This window comes from Cervus canadensis, chromosome 1, assembly GCF_019320065.1.
Source record: "Cervus canadensis isolate Bull #8, Minnesota chromosome 1, ASM1932006v1, whole genome shotgun sequence".
Lineage (NCBI taxonomy): Eukaryota > Metazoa > Chordata > Mammalia > Artiodactyla > Cervidae > Cervus > Cervus canadensis.
Genome location: NC_057386.1, coordinates 70,477,825 through 70,494,045, shown reverse-complemented (window position 1 = coordinate 70,494,045; position 16,221 = coordinate 70,477,825). Strand labels below are relative to the sequence as shown.

General features: G+C 37.9%; 1 protein-coding gene and 1 pseudogene across 2 annotated transcripts in view; one reads left to right on the top strand and one right to left on the bottom strand.

Annotated features, from left to right (window-relative positions):
* Positions 1 to 16,221, bottom strand: part of TTC29 (tetratricopeptide repeat domain 29) — a 256,862-nt gene that overhangs the window by 14,984 nt on the left and 225,657 nt on the right. Inside the window, exon 12 of one of the 2 annotated variants that reach the window (XM_043487701.1) lies at positions 1,657 to 1,877. The exons of the other annotated variant lie outside the window; for it this stretch is intronic. Within the exon in view, the coding sequence (XP_043343636.1) occupies positions 1,846 to 1,877 (32 nt within the window). The 3' untranslated portion in view covers positions 1,657 to 1,845. Of the gene's footprint in view, positions 1 to 1,656; positions 1,878 to 16,221 lie in introns of those variants that run through there. 2 annotated transcript variants of the gene reach the window in all.
* Positions 1,929 to 2,032, top strand: LOC122425730 (annotated as a pseudogene).

Genomic DNA, 16,221 nt, shown 5'->3' with positions numbered 1-16,221 from the left:
CAGTTGTACACACATAATACATAGATATATATTCTTTTTCATATTCTATTTCACGCATGCTAAATTGCTTCAGTTGTATCCAACTCTTTGTGACCCCATGGACTGTAGCCTGCCAGGCTCCTCTGTCCATGGGATTCTCCAAGCAAGAATACTGGAGTGGGTTGCCATGCCTGCCTCCATGGGCTCTTCCCAAACCAGGAATAGAACCTGCATCTCCTGCATTGGCAGGTAGGTTCTTTACCACTAGCACCAAATGGCAAGGCCATATCACCCTCACTCCAGTGATTTCAAAAGAAGGAAGGTGAGTAACAGGAGAGCCTCTTAGGTAGCTGTATTGTGTTAGGCTCAGAGAGGAGGATTTATTTGACCTTGTGAAGAACTGCTGTGGAAAGCCTGTCAAGTTCCTAACTGTTGTTTGTCTATTTTCTTGTCTTCTAGAGATGGTTTCTAAAGTAGTGGTTTAAAAAATTTGCAACATGCCCCAGGGATCTCCCTGAACACTAACAGGACAACGGCTTGGGCAATGCAGAACTTAAGCCAGGGTTTCCATCGGGTGTGTTGATGCCTTTATTTCATTATACTTTGACTCAACCCCTAATGGATTCAGCTTCATAAAGTCAGAAAAAGAGAGAAAGAAAAGCAATTTATTCATGTTTTCATTGGAACTCGCTGCAGACATGAAATTTCTCTAAAAATGCAAATCATTTGGTGCAACACAAGAGAAACTCGGTAACTAAAGCTCTTAGAGGAAAGCCCTTTCCCAGAGCTAATGTTCTTCCGCCCAGTGATTGAATAAATCGATCCATTTATTACAACATCTTCACTTAAGTTTTTTTTTAATCCCTAGATGAATGTGTCTAAGGGTACTAGAGGACTTTTCTTTATCACTAAGAAAATTGACTACACTTGTTAATTTGGCTTTTAATCTTAGATATAGCAAAACAAATACCATAAACAAGTGTACAAGAAATCAATATAGATCTGTTCAATATCAGATTGATCAAAAAAGGATTTAGTAAGATTGTAAGATGTAAAATGCCAATGTACAAACAAAGCCCTTACTTATGTAATATGGCTTTAGACGAGCTCTGGATCTGAGAGAAACTATTTCTGAAAACAGAAATGGTGTGCTTTTGTTGCATTAGAGAAAAATCCCCAGAAGGCCTACCTATCCAAGGTATTTAATGTGAATATTTGTTTTTAAATGATTTCTTGTCTTTTGTCCAGCCAATCTTGTTAATTCACAGAGCACCCTATCGCAGGTTTTTTTATGTTACATAAAGTCAAAATTACACTTAACAAGTGTAAGGTTGGTCATAAAAAATAGATAAAACAACATTCTTAAAAGCTCAGATATCACAAGGAAAGGTTGTCAGCCATTCTTTTCAGAGAAGGTGAGGACAATAAGAAATAAAAAGTATACACAAAGACTTCTGAAATGCTGCTTAGACCACCTCTGGGTCTAAAACCATAGGTGTTTTGTAGAACCCAAATAGCAATCCAATTGCTCATTGAACACTTTTGATTAAGCATATTTTAAATTCCCCTTGTATAAAAATGAGTGAGAAGAAGATGAATGTTACTTGACTGTTCAAATGACACAAATTTTGAACAGGGCTTTTCCAAAAGTGGGTAGAGCTTATGTTGAACACACACTGTGTCTGTCTACTGGTAATCCCTTTTCAGTTGTCATTCATTCAACAGATATTCACTGAGTACCACCTGAGTGAAAAATACACATTTGAGAGTGACATGCTGGGGTCCAGTTGGTAGTAGTGTTCAGGTTAGATGGATTCAGGAGTCCACGGCTGGGGAGAGGGTTGTAGTGGAGGACTCAGTCTATAATCACAGCACGATTCTCTGCACCAGCGCCTGGTCTTCAGAGGAGAAATGAGAGTTTTATGTACAATTTGTTAAAGCAATTAGTAGTGCTATATGAAAGGAGAGAAGGTTAGCACTCCCCCAGACAAGGATGGAAGAGGTCCTCAGGCCTGACAACACGCATATGGTTAAGTCAGGACCCCTGGTGGCACAGTGGTAAAGAATCCTCCTGCCAACACAAGAGACGTGGGTTCAATCCCTGGGTCAGGAAGATCCCTTGGAGGAGGAAATGGCAACCCACTCCAGTATTCTTCCCTGGAGAATCTCATAAACAGAGGAGTCTGGTAGGCTATAGTCCAAGGGGTTGCAAAGAGTCGGTCAAGACTGAATGACTAAACAACAAACAACTATGAGGGAGCAGAGGGTCTGAAAAAAAAAACAAAAAACCACGAAGACATTAACAGAATACATATAAATGCATTTAAGTGCTTGTATCAGGGAAAATAAGCCTGTTGGGTTTCCCATGGTCAGACTCTGATTCTTTGATAGGTTGATTGGTGGGTCAAAAATTTGAGGAGCAGAGAATCTCTGTGTTAGAGTTTGTATCCTTAATGTGTGTACATTACACACCTGCACGTGTATTTTGACTTACAGATAAGAAGTCATTTTTGAAAACATTTTTGTGGTTTGAATATAAATATGTAATCACAATTTTTTGTAGTCTTCAGATTATAGACTCTTCTCTTCTGAAAAGTAATATATTCATCCCTGTGCCTTGCATGATGTCTTGGAGATAGTATATATGTAATATTTCCTGAATGAACACAGCTTGTAGCTTGGGATTTACTTTTAAAAATGTGACAGGTGATAACTGGAAGTTTGGGGTTGACATATACACACTACTGCATATAAAATAAATAACTTATGAGGACCTACTGTATAGCATGAGTAACTCTACTCAATACTCTGTAATGACCTCTATGGGAAAGAATCTGAAAAAAGAGTGGATTATATGTATTTATAAGAGTACACTTTGCTCTACACCTGAAACCAACACAACATTGTAAATCAACTAAACTTCGATACATTTTTTAAAAAATGCAACATATCATTGCCAGAGAAATGGATAAAGAAGATGCAATACAGATGTACAATGGAATATTACTCAGCCATAAAAAAGAACTAATGTCATCTGTAGTAATGTGGATGGACCCAGAGAGTGTCATACTGAGTGAAGTAAGTTAGATAGAGAAAGACAAATATCATATGACATACTTATATGTGGAATCTAAAATATGACACAAGTGAACTTACCTACAAAACAGAAGCAGACTCACAGACATAGAGAACAGACCTGTGTTGCTGAGGCGGAGTGAGGGCGGATGGACTGGGATTTGGGGATTAGCAGATGTGAACTATTATATACAGAATGGATAAACAAGGCTCACTGTATGGCATAGGGAACTATATTCAATATCCTGTGATAAAGCATAATGAAAAAGAATATAGAAAAGAATATATATGTATAACTGAATCACTTTGCTATACAGCAGAAATTAACACAACGTTGTAAATCAGATATACTTTAATTAAGAAAATCTCAACTCTGCTTATACTGAAAAAGTGTGATATAATAAAGAATTGCTTGGCACAAAGTAGATGACCAATAAATATCTACTGAAAAACAGAATAAATGACTTATGTCTGCCCTTCAAAGTTCAGGTGAGAGCACAAAATATAAAGACAAAACTATTGGTCTGAAAAGCCAGCTAATTAGAAAAAGTTCTCCAGCAAGATCTATAGATAACTCTTTAATGAATACATAAGAAGTACTCAGTTTTAAAGAACTTGCTTTCTTCTTAAATATATTATTTGCTCATCTTTCTAGAAAAGCAGAAAAAGTCTAAGTTCTTAGTTAATATATCTGAAGTGCTTCAGAGAAGAAAAGGGATGTTTATGCATAGCTGCTAAAAATAATTTAAAACAGTTAAAGCTGAAAGAACTACTTATTTTCCGGAGGGGAGCATTATACTCATTTTTTAAATTGAAGTATGGATGGTTTACAATGTTGTGTTCAGTTATACATACGTACATTTTCCCCAGGTTATTTTCCCTTGTAGGTTATTGCAAAATATTGAATATGGTTCCCTATGCTATACATTAGGTTCCTGTTGGTTATCTATTTTATATACAGTAGTATGTACATGTTAATCCCAACCTCCTAACTTATCCTTTTCCCCCTTCCCCTCTGGTAACCATAAGTTTTCTATGTCTGTGGGTTCATTTCTGTTTTGTATATAAGAAAAAACTCACTTATTTAAAATCTGTTTATTTTCCCTGGTGGCTCAGACAGTAAAGAAACTGCTTGCAATACAGGAGACACAGGTTCAATCCCTGGGTCAGGAGAAGGGAATGGCAACCCACTCCAGTAGTCTTGCCTGTAATGGACAGAAGTTACAGTCCATGGGGTCGTAAACAGTCAGACATGACTGAGTGACTAACACTTTTACTTTAATGAAAGAAGGTTTAAGCTACACAAAGTATCTTAATTTTTATGGATTCCATTGTTTTAAAGAGCAAAGAGGATATGGAGTCACTTTTGTGCATTTCAGTTATGTAATTGCATTAGGCATAGAGGAGAGAAAAGTGGAAGATAGCAGAATTGGAAGACTGTTTTCCCTTACTACACAAATAACCTCCTCCTTTCAAGTTTACCTTCTTTGGCTCTCTTGCACTGTAGCTGGGGGAAAGAAAAGGTACCATATTTCAAAACTGACAATTTATACATGGAAAGACAATACAAAAATTATGTTTTAATGAACGAGAAGATATAAAAATGATGACAATACATATTCAGATGACAAAAATTACTGGAAAAGGATTATTTTTTTACGGTTAATCCCATTAAGAATGAATTAAGTTGAAGAAAAATATAAAATTATAATTTCAGTGATCAAATTTTAAAAATGGCCACATCAAATTTATAAGTATATATACAATATATAATTAATATTTAATTTATATTTAATAATAGGAATATATACATGAATATAATATAAATATATTAAAATATGTATAATATAGATACAAAGTATATATATGTATACATATATATATTCACTGCAATTTTTATTTAAGAAACTGGGAGTAAAAACCAAATACTTCATGCAGTTTAAAGTTGTGTGAATCTGTTCCTGCATCTTGCAGCATTTCATCATCTGTGCTGGGAATGTCAAGTGAGTTACATAACAATTTGAGTAGAGTCCCTTGTAGCTTTACATCTAAACCACCTATTTAAAAAACTTCTCTGACACAACCTTGCCCTCATATCTCAGCTCTCTGTCACTCATGCTGATCTGTTTTCTTATTTAACAGATGAGATAATGCTGGAGAGGATGTGGAGAGAAGGCGACCCTCCTATACTGTGGTAGGGAATGTAAATTGGTACAGCTACTATGGAGAACTGTATGGAGGTCCTTTAAGAAACTAAAAATAAAACTACTACATGACCCAACAATCCCACTCCTGGGCGTATAGCCAGAGAAAACCGTAATTTGAAAAGATAAACACACTCCAATGTTCACTGCAGCACTATTTACAATAGCCAAAACATGAAACTGTAAATGTCTATTGACGGAGGAATAAAGAAGATGTAGTACATATACACAATGGAATATTACTCAACCACTAAAAAGAACAAAATAATGCTACTTGTAGCCACATGGATGGGCCTAGAGATTGTCCATACTAGGTGAATTAAGTCAGACACAGAGACACAAATATCATATGATATTTGGTGCTGTGTATCTCCAGATCTCTGGCTTTTTTTAAAAACTAGGTTGTTTCTTTTCTTATTGTTGAGTTTTAAGAGTTCTTTGTATATTTAAATAAGGTTCTTTATCAGAAGTGTTTTTTGCAAATATTTCCTCCCAGTCTGCAGCTAGTCTTCTCATTCTCTTGACTATTATTTTTTAGTACATATGGAGTTGCTTCATTCATTGTTACTAGTGTAACAGTGTCTCACCTATAGATGCACCATAATTTAACCAGTCACTAAATGCCTTGTTGAACATTTAAATTGTTTGCAACCTTTTATAGTTACAACACTGTAAATCAATACTTAGGCATTTGTGAGGCTTTGGCATTTGTTCTTCCTTCAGTCTGGATCGTCCCTCACCCTTCCCCCCACCAAGAGACGCTTCTGTTCACTGCCTTACTTTAACCAGGTCTCTCCTGAAATGTTACCTCCTCTGAAAGGCCTTCTTTATCCATTCTATCTAAAGTAGAATTGTCCTATTCCATCACTCTCTGTTCATATACAGTGGGATATATATATATCATATTTTACTGCATATTACATTATGATGTATTATGTCATGTTATATGCTTATGTTTGCAGCTGTCTAGATTCCCCTCTAGTGAATAAGTTGCATGAGTGGAGACTTTGTTTTATTTGCTGCTGTATCTCCAGTGCCTCAGACAATGCTTAGCACATAGAGATGCTTAGTAAATAGGTGAAAGAATGAACAAGCAAATGAATGAATGAATGTATTGAGTAAACATAGAATTATGAGTCAAAGCTGTGTTCACTTTAAATTTCTATAACTGCCAGACTACTCTCCCTAGAGGTTGTATTTAGTCTTTTACCAGTAATACATGGGATATAACTGTACCATCACATGCTCACCAAACATATTGCATTATCAAACTTGCCAATTTGAGAGCTAAACATTTCTTCCAATACTTTTCATTCACATTTTTCTTATCATGAATAAAGATCAGCATTTTTTCACTTTTTAAAATTTTACACAATTTTAAAATTCACTTTTCAGTAAACTCTCCATATCCTTTTTTTTTTTTTTTTCATTAAAAACTGGAGTTATTGGTCTTTGGCTTACTGATTTATGATCACTTTTTATAAAAGAGATGAAATCTTTGTGATATTTACAGATTTTTTCCCAGGTACATTTCAAAACATTTTAAAAAAAAAAACTTGTTTTTGGTATGTTGTCATGTAGTACTACTTTATTTTTATAAAGGCATATTGCTAGTTCTCCTCTTATGGTTGTAGAGTTTGGTTGGTTGCCCTGTGATCTCAGGTCTCTAGTGAGCTCAAGAAAAATTCATTTTGCAGATTTTGTAATTTTGCTGTTGCTGTAAGGATGAGAATGACATTCTTTCTAGCTTTCTACATTTAAGAAGAAGTTTAGAAGACTATTTATTTTACATATTAATTTTGTATCTAGTTATCAAGTTCTGTTGTTGTTTATAAGGATTTTCATTTGCTTTTCCTTGGTTTTTCAATTAAACAATTATATCTACATAAATAAGCATGCACTTTTCTCATCCTTTTCTAGTTCTTACATATCTTCTTTTTTTTTTCTATGACAAGGTTAAAAGATAGCCATGATAGTGGGTATCTTTATGTTATTATTGTCTTTAATGGAATCATTCCTATCATAGATAATGAATTTTATTAAATGTATTGTGAGCTTCATTGGAATAATCAAGTGATCTTTCTCTTCAGTTGTTCATGCATTCAGCAAATTGGTGAAACATATAATGTGTCTATGTTCTAAGTTTTGGGGATACAACACTGAGGAAAGAAAATGGAAAAGCATCTTGTTGTCATGGAGTTTATATCTCTAGAGGTTAAAGACAGACAGTAAACAAATAAAACATGTTACGTCAGATGATAATATATGCTACAGGGGAAGCAAAGTGTATACCTGTAGGGAATGTATATACGTGTGTGGGGGGTGGTTTGCAGGTTCTACAGTATGACCAGAGGGTGGGAGGGAGGTCCAGACCCATCTGGGGATACACAGCTGACTCACGTTGCTGCGCAGTGGGAACTAACACAGCGTTGTAAAGCGATCATCCTCCAACTAAAAAAGCATGACCTGATGACATCCAACTAAAATTCTAAGGGAAACAAGCTTTGGCAATATCCTGAAGCAGCACTGCACGAGCAAAGACGAAGGTCCTGGTGTGGAGGCATGCCTGGTGCGGTCCCCACATGGGGAGAGGAAGAGAAGCCCAGGTCAGTGAGGGCAGTAGGAAGATGATCAGAGAGGTGACAGAGGGCCAGATCATGCATGGTCTCACGGGACACTGTGGGCGCCTTAGCTTGTACTCCATGTGAGATAGGAAGTCGTTTGGAGGGACTTTAAGCAGAGAAGTGACGTAATCGAACTTTATTTTATTTTTTATTTTTATTTATTTATTTTTTTAACTTTATTTTAAAAGGATAACTGAAAACTGTCGAGTAGACTGTACAGGAAGCTATTTTAACAGTCCAAGCAAGGTATAGGATGGCTTGGGCCTTGCTGGTAGCAGGAAGATCATAAGACATTACATGATACTGGATACATTTTTAAGGAGCAGGATTTGTTGGCAGACTTGATGTGGATGTGAGGAGACTAAGGATGACACTCAAGTTCTAAATTTGTACATGAATGGGCTTCCCAGGTGGCATTAGTGGTAAAGAACCTGCCTGCCAATGCAGTAGACATTAACAGACGTGGGTTCGATCCCTGAGTTGGGAAGATCCCTTGGAGGAGGGCATGGAAACCCGCTGCAGTATTCTTGTCCATGGACAACCCCATGGACAGAGGAACCTGGTGGGCTACAGTCCATAGGGTCACCAAGAGTCAGACAGGACTGAGGCAGATGAGCACGCCCGCAAAGTGAAGCATTCATTAACTGAGGCCTGAAAGCCTAGGGGGGCACTCTTTGGGCTCATGTGAAGTTAAGTGATGAGAGGATGGCTTTGCACCTTCCAAATTTGAGATGTCTGCTAGATATCCAAGTGAAGATGTCAAGGAGGAATTTGTGTACAGAAGCCCAGAATTCAGGGGAGGGCTCCAGGCAGCATACATAAATTTGAGCATTAGTAGTGAATAAATAATACTTAAGCCATGAAATTGGATGAGATCAAAAAGAGAATGAGTGCAAACAGAAAAGAGAAGAAATGAAAGCTTGAGCCATGGGTTACTCTAACATTTAAAGATCAGGTAGATTAGGTGGAATAAGCAAAGGAGGCTGAGAAGGAGTGGTTAGGGAGGAAGGAGGAGCCAGTAAGGTAAGCCACTGAGAAGAATATTTAGAGAGAGAGTGGGAGTAATCAACCCTGCTCAGGGTTGCTGATAGGCCAGATAAGATGAGGAGGGCTGAGAAATGACGACTGGGTTTGGCGATGTGAAATGCACTGACGAGCTTGAGAAGAGCAATCTTGGTAGAAGGTGGGACAGAAACAAGGGTTCGGGAGCAAATGGGAAGACAGTAATTACAGACAACTAACATAGATGATTCTTTAAATTGTGATAAAGTGGAATAGAGAAATGGGACAGTAACTGGTGAGAAGCTGTGAGGTCAAAAGACTTTTTTTTAAAGATGAGAGAAATTACCGTATGTTCATATACTGATAAGAATGATCTACAGGCCATTTGATGCAGATGGAGAGGGAGGGGAGAATGGTTGGAGGTAATGGCTTTGAGAAAATGAGAATGGATGAGACATAGTACCCAGGTGGACAGGTTGGCCTAGGCTAGGCGCTTAACAGTCAAGCCTCAGTAAAAGGAGAGAATGTACATTGAGCAGAGATGTCAGTGAATGAGTAGATGTGATGATATTTCACTGAAGTATTCTTTTGATTTTTTTTTTTAATGAAATAAGAAATAGGGTCATCAATTGAGAGTGAGGATGGACAAGAAAGTGTTGGAGTTTTGGGTAAAGGGGACAAAATGTAACATAATTGTCTAGGGAAGAGAGAATGAACTCAGGGAATATAGTGATCAGGGTTAGCATTAAGGGCCCACTTGAGGTTAGTGATCATGAATTTAAAACGAGGCCAACCACTTGGCTGTATATTTTTCTGCAGTGACATTCTGTGGTAAAGATACAAATAGGAAGTAGGCAGAAAGTTCAGTTGTTAATGCAATGGTTTTACCAGGCAAGTACTCAGAAGACAGAGAGGTAAGGGATGGATCCACAGACTTAAGTTGCTCTCATTAAGTTTCCAGCAATGTCAACCTCAACTTTGATCCCGAGTGTCAACATTTCCTGCTCTTGCTTTCAAACTTGATGCTGGTAGATTTCTTCCCCCAAACTAACATCTCTACATTGTCAAGCTTTAAGTCTCACAGGGGAATTCTAATACTTTTACCTGTTTCCCCAGTTTATTAACTTATCTTTTATTCCTCTGTCTTTAAGCAGCTTAAAGTCTGTAATCCATCTTTTGTCTCTTTATATAGGTTGGGTAATTTCATAGGTGAATGGATGGGAGGATTATTCCAACTATTTTGAGAAAGGGGCAGAGATTTCCAGGAATTGGATTGCTGCTCACTTTTTGGCCTTTTAGGATTAGTCCCAGAAATGTCACAGCACCTGTGAGTGTATTATTTAGCATTCTGATGTATTCCAATGAGTGTATGATGAGGCTTGGGTCTAGAGGAATACATGCACCATTTCTGAATTATGGTTTTCTCAGGGTATGTGCCCAATAGTGGGATTCCTAGGTCATATGGTAGTTCTATTTTTAGTTTTTTACACTTGATCTTAGCCAAAAGGCTGAGAAGCGATATATTTTTTTTTTTTTTTAGTTTTTTAAGGAACCTCCACAGTTTAATTCATAGTGGTTGTGAATTACATTCACAACAATTTACAACAATTTACATTCCCACTAACAGTGTGAGAGGGTTCCCTTTTCTCCACACATTCTCCAGCATTTATTGTTTGTAGATTTTTTGATGATGGCCATTCTGACTGGTGTGAAGTGATACATCTTTGTAGTTATGATCTGCATTTCTCTAATAATGAGCAATACTGAGCATCTTTTCATGTCTTCACTGGCCATCTGTATGTCTTTTTTTAGAGAAATATCTATTTAGGCCTTCCACCCATTTTTTGATTGGGTTGTTGCTTGTATGTTTTGATATTGAGCTGCATGAGCTACTTGTATATTTTGGAGAGTAATTCTTTGTCAGTTGCTTTGTTAACTACAGCATTATTTACAATAGCCAGGACATGGAAGTAACCTAGATGTCCACTGACAGATGAATGGATAAAGAAGATGTGGTACATACATACAATGGAATATTATTTAGCCATAAAAAGGAATGCAATTGGGTCATTTGCAGTGATGTGGACAGACCTAGAGTCTGTCATAAAGAGTGTAGTAAGTCAGAAAAACAAACATCATACATTAACACATATGTATGGAATCTAGAAAGATGGTATAGAGTTGCTGTTTGGAGAAGAGGAATAGAGATACTAATGTAGACAAGGGACATGGGGACACAGTGGGGGAAGGGGAGGGTGAGACAAATTGGGAGAGTAGGATTGACTTATACACACCACCAAGTCTAAAACAGAGAGCTGGTGGGAAGCTGCCATATAGCACAGGGAATGCAGTTCAGTGCTCTGAGATGACCTAGAGGGGCAGGATGTGGAGGACGGGAGGGACATTCAAGAGAGAGGGGGTATATGTATACACATAGCTGACTCACTGCATTATCCAGCAGAAACTAACACAATATTGTAACGCAGTTATACTCCAACTAAATAAACAAATAAATAATGTTCTAGCGGAAGTTGACTTGTCTGCCATCTTGAACCTAGTTGATTCTAACCAGTTTTTGTCACGTCCTCAATGGCTACTTCATTCTTTTAAAGGTTGTGCCCTGCCCCCTTCCTGTCTCTTTCTCTGTATATTTATTATGTGAAGCAAAGTGGAGGGGCAGAAGACAGTGGGATTTTTGAAACTGAGTTTCTGAAGGCAGTGCAGTTTTCACTATTAAAAAGGTCTAGGTTTAATGACAGGAAAGAGTAGCTAAGATAAGATGAATGACAAGGTCACTGAAGTAGAGGAGGCTAAGAAAAGGAGAGGAGAAAATGCTCGAAGATCATTATGTGTGGTAACAATGAACCCGGAGCTGAAAGCTTCAAGGGATGAAAAGGAGAGACATGGAGACAGACGACGGCAAACCATAAGAGAATACTAGAGATTTATAGGTAGGGTTTTAGCCTGCAAAAAGTAGCAGTAAGGTCAAGGTTACTCATCATATCTTTAGGCTCAAAGGTCCCAAGGATATGGAGGAGAAGACTGCCATCCCTTGAGAACACAGCAGAGAAGGTGATATCTTGGGAAGACAGCCAGGTTTCAGTTAGCACAAGCAGCAAAAAGAATACTGGGAGAAAAGGTGGTGGGTGTTGCTTTTCTGACTGTGGGTTTCTGAGGACTCAATGAAAGATTTCAGGGTTTGAAGAGAATTAGGATTGGGGACAAATGGATATATAGAAAACCTTATGGGAGGACAGTTTTGGGAGATCAGGATTTTTTGTCATCACTGACAGAACTGGATTCCTCCTGATAGCCTGCAGATTGTGGGGGTAGAGCTGGGAGACTGGGCCTATGCAAGGGGTTTTGCCTGGAGCTCACAAAGATCGGCTGCTGTCTCTATGCAGGCCAACTTTGACATGGAAGGAGAAATGAAGTGACATTATCCAATACCTGATCTCTGGATGAATAGGGGAGCCCTGGGATCCATCTTCACTCTTACAGTGGGGTCTGAGGGAAGGCCATGCTCATCCCAGTTGCAGTGAGTTATATTAACAGATCTCCTAATATGGGCTGTCTTCACGCTCCTGTTAGAAACCTCAGTTGGTCATGGCATGGTATTCTTTTAATAGTCTACTTGATTCTGCTTATTCAAAATTTTGTAGTATTGTTTGAAAATGAGATTGGTCAATAATTACTTATCTCTTTTAGGGCTTTGCTTAATTTTTGTATTAAGTCTTACACTGGTTTCACAAAAATAATTGGATGCTTCCTTTTTTCCCTGTAACCTTGAAAAGTTTAAATAGCATTGGAGCTATCTATTCCTTAAAAGTCTGGTAGAATTCAATTGTGAATACTTTTATAGGATTGAAATGTTACTATTGCTTTTTATTATATTGAATATTTGAAAAGAGGATCCGTATTTTATCTCTTTAGCCTTGGCACCTAGCTAAGTGCCTGAAACAAACTATACAAATTATGATTATTTCAAGAAGAAAAAGTGTAAGTTAAAATACTTTAACATGAAGATTTTTACTAGCTCTCCCTCTGCATTTTCAAGACTCCCACTGTAATTTAGCCTCTATTACCTGATCTATTATACTACTCTCTTAACTGGTCTCTCTGGCTTCTCTCTTTCTTGCCCCCAGTATTAATCTAATATTCTATTCCTGGGCTAATCTTCCTAGAGGGCTGTTTTATTTATTTGACCCTTGCATAAAAACTTAAAATTTTTATTTTATTTTATTGAAGTATAGTTGATTTACAATGCTGTGTTAATTTCTGGTATACAGCAAAATGATTCAGTTATATATATATATATTTCATATTCTTTTCCATTATGGTTTATTATAGGGTAGTGAGATAATTCCCTGTGCTATATGGCAGGACCTTGTTTACCCATTCTATGTATAATAATTTGTATCTACTAACCTCAGCCTCCCACCTCCCCTTCCTCTTGGCAACCACAAGTCTGTTCTCTATGTCTACAAGTCTGTCTCTGTTTTGTAGATAAGTTTATTTGTGTCATATTTTAGATTTTAAATATAAGTGATATTATATGGTATTTGTTTTTCTCTGCCTGACTCACTTAGGAGGATAATCTCCAGGTCCATCCAACCTTTGCATTAAAAACTTTGAGAAGCTTCCCAGTGACTAAAACACAAGTCCAAACTTTTCACTGTTCTCTATCTCAATCCATCTCCCCTTTCTCTTCCATCATTTTCCCATAGACACAGTAAATTTAGGTAAGCTGGGCTCCTTGCCATTTCCCAAACAATTTTTGTCTTTTTATTTCTGTTCTCTGTTCATGCTGTTCCACTGTTTATTTATTTATGTTCTAAGAAGATTCATACACCTTCGTTATTGTGCCTACTGCTTGGCTGCTCATTCACATCAGACTCCTTGTGACCCCATGGACATAGCCCATCAGGCTCCTCTGTCCATGGAATTTTCCAGGCAAGAATACTGGAGTGGGTTGCCATTTCCTGCTCCAGGGGATCTTCTCAACACAGAGACCGAATCTGTGTTTCCTGCATCTCCTGCACTGGCAGGTGAATTCTTTACCACTGAGCCATCCGGGAAGCCTCCACTAATCCTTGAGACTTCTTTTTCTACTCCCCTGTCCGTGTGTGTGTGTGTGCATGCACATGTGCGCTTAGTTGCTCAGTTGCTTCCAGCTCTTTGTGGCCCCATAGACTGTTGACCACCAGGCATGGAATTTTCCAGGCAGGAATACTGGAGTGGGTTACCATTTTCTACACCAGGGGATCTTCCTGACCCACTGTGACAACGAATCAAGCTCATTCCTCAAGCTCAACTCTTCCATGAATCCACTCATGAAGACAGAGTTATCTCTCACAGTTACTTGAAAAAAAAATCATGTGGAAGTATCTTGTATCCTCTAGCAAAATGAAAACTTCTTGAAGGTAAGAATCCTAACTTAGAGATCTTTACAACACTTACAGCATCTATTCAATAATACATTTTTGAATGGGTGAGTGAATAGATCTAAAAACTGATAATGATTTATTCTAACAATTTAAGGTAAATTCTGAACATTCTCACTTAATATGGATTTGACATCCTATAGAATTTAGCATCATGTTTTGATTAATACATGAACATTTGGATGAAATATATGTTTTATACACTTCTGTAAGTATGATATATATCACAATTACAAAAATTCATGAGCTTGCATGAAATAATGGCAGTCATAGACCTAATTTCAAATATGTTTTCCTTGAAAAAATAATAGCTTAATACTTAATGGACTTTAAGAGGCATATTTTAAAGGATTATTAGACCTATTATTTAAATAGAATCTATTTACTTACCCTATTTTATGTATTATGTTATCTAGCTAGAGTATGGATAACTTATTGTTTAAATCACTGGTTTTCATCTTGAGAATGACAGATGCCTACCAAAAATGTCTTCCAGAGTGGCTTTCTCAAGGTGTCAAATAGGAGCTGGAGGAAATATAACACTGATAATTTCCAGGTAATATTTGAACAAGCCAGGCTGTTATTAGCATGTAAACATAATATTATAGCTTTCCAGGGTACCTAGACATTTGCTTCTGAGAGACCACTGCCATCTCTTTCACATTATCAGTGAGGTATTTTTTTTTCATGCAGAGGTTCTCCCCAAGGAGCCCGGTAGTGGGCGCTCCAGCCTGTTGGCACTGTACCAGAATACAGGCCCCCAGAACACCCGGCTTTGGAGGCCATCAGGGCTTGTGTTCAGGAGAGCCACAGGGCTGTGGGCAACAGAAACTCTGCTCTTAGGGGGCTCCTGCAGAATCTCCCAAGCGCTGAGACCTAAGGCAGAGGCAGTGATTAGAAAAGATGCTGGGTCAGACCCCCTTGCTGGCCTTGGAGCGCCTCCGGGAGAGACAGGCGGCAGCGAGCACTGCCCCCGCCCCAGCACAGTGGCAGCCGTCCTGGGGAGTTCGTTATACCTTGAGGACGCTGGTGCAGGCAACCTGAATTCAGTAAAACTGTAGGATACAAATTAATATGCAAATATGTTGCATTTCTATACACTAACAATGAGGTATCAGAAAGAGAAATTAAGAAAACAATTTGATTTATAATTTTGCATCAAAAAGAATAAATCTAACCAAGGAGGTGAAAGACCTGTATGTAGAAAACCTTGGTGGTGGGGGTGGTTTAGTCAGTAAGTCATGTCTGACCCTCGCGACCCTGTGGACTGTAGCCCGCCAGACTCCTCTGTCCCTGGGGTTCTCCAGAGGAGCTCCCTGATTGTTCAGATGGTAAAGAGTCTGTCTGCAACACAGGAAACCTGGGTTCAATCCCTGGGTTGGGAAGATCCCCTGGAGAAGGAAATGGCAATCCACTCCAGTATTCTTGCCTGGAAGATGCCATGGACGGAGGAGCCTGGCAGGTTATAGTCCATGGGTTGTTTCTTGAAGTGGACAAACCTTAAGACATTAATAAAAAAATTGCAAATGATCAAACAAATGGAAAGATATACTGTGCTCATGGACTGGGAGAATTAATAATGTTAACATGACCATATAGCACAAGGCATTCTATAGATTCAATACAAACCCCATCAAAATACTAATGATATTTTTCATTGAACTAGAACAAATAATTTTAAAATTTGCATGAAAACACAATAGATGCTGAATAGCCAAAAAATCTTGAGGAAGAAGAACACAGTTAGAGGTATCACACACTCTGGTTCCAAACTATACTACAAAGCTACCATTGTCAAAACAGTGTGGTACTGGCACAGAAACAGACACATAGATCAATGGAACAGAATAGAAAAACCAGAAATAAACACTTTTATATGGTCAATTAATCTAT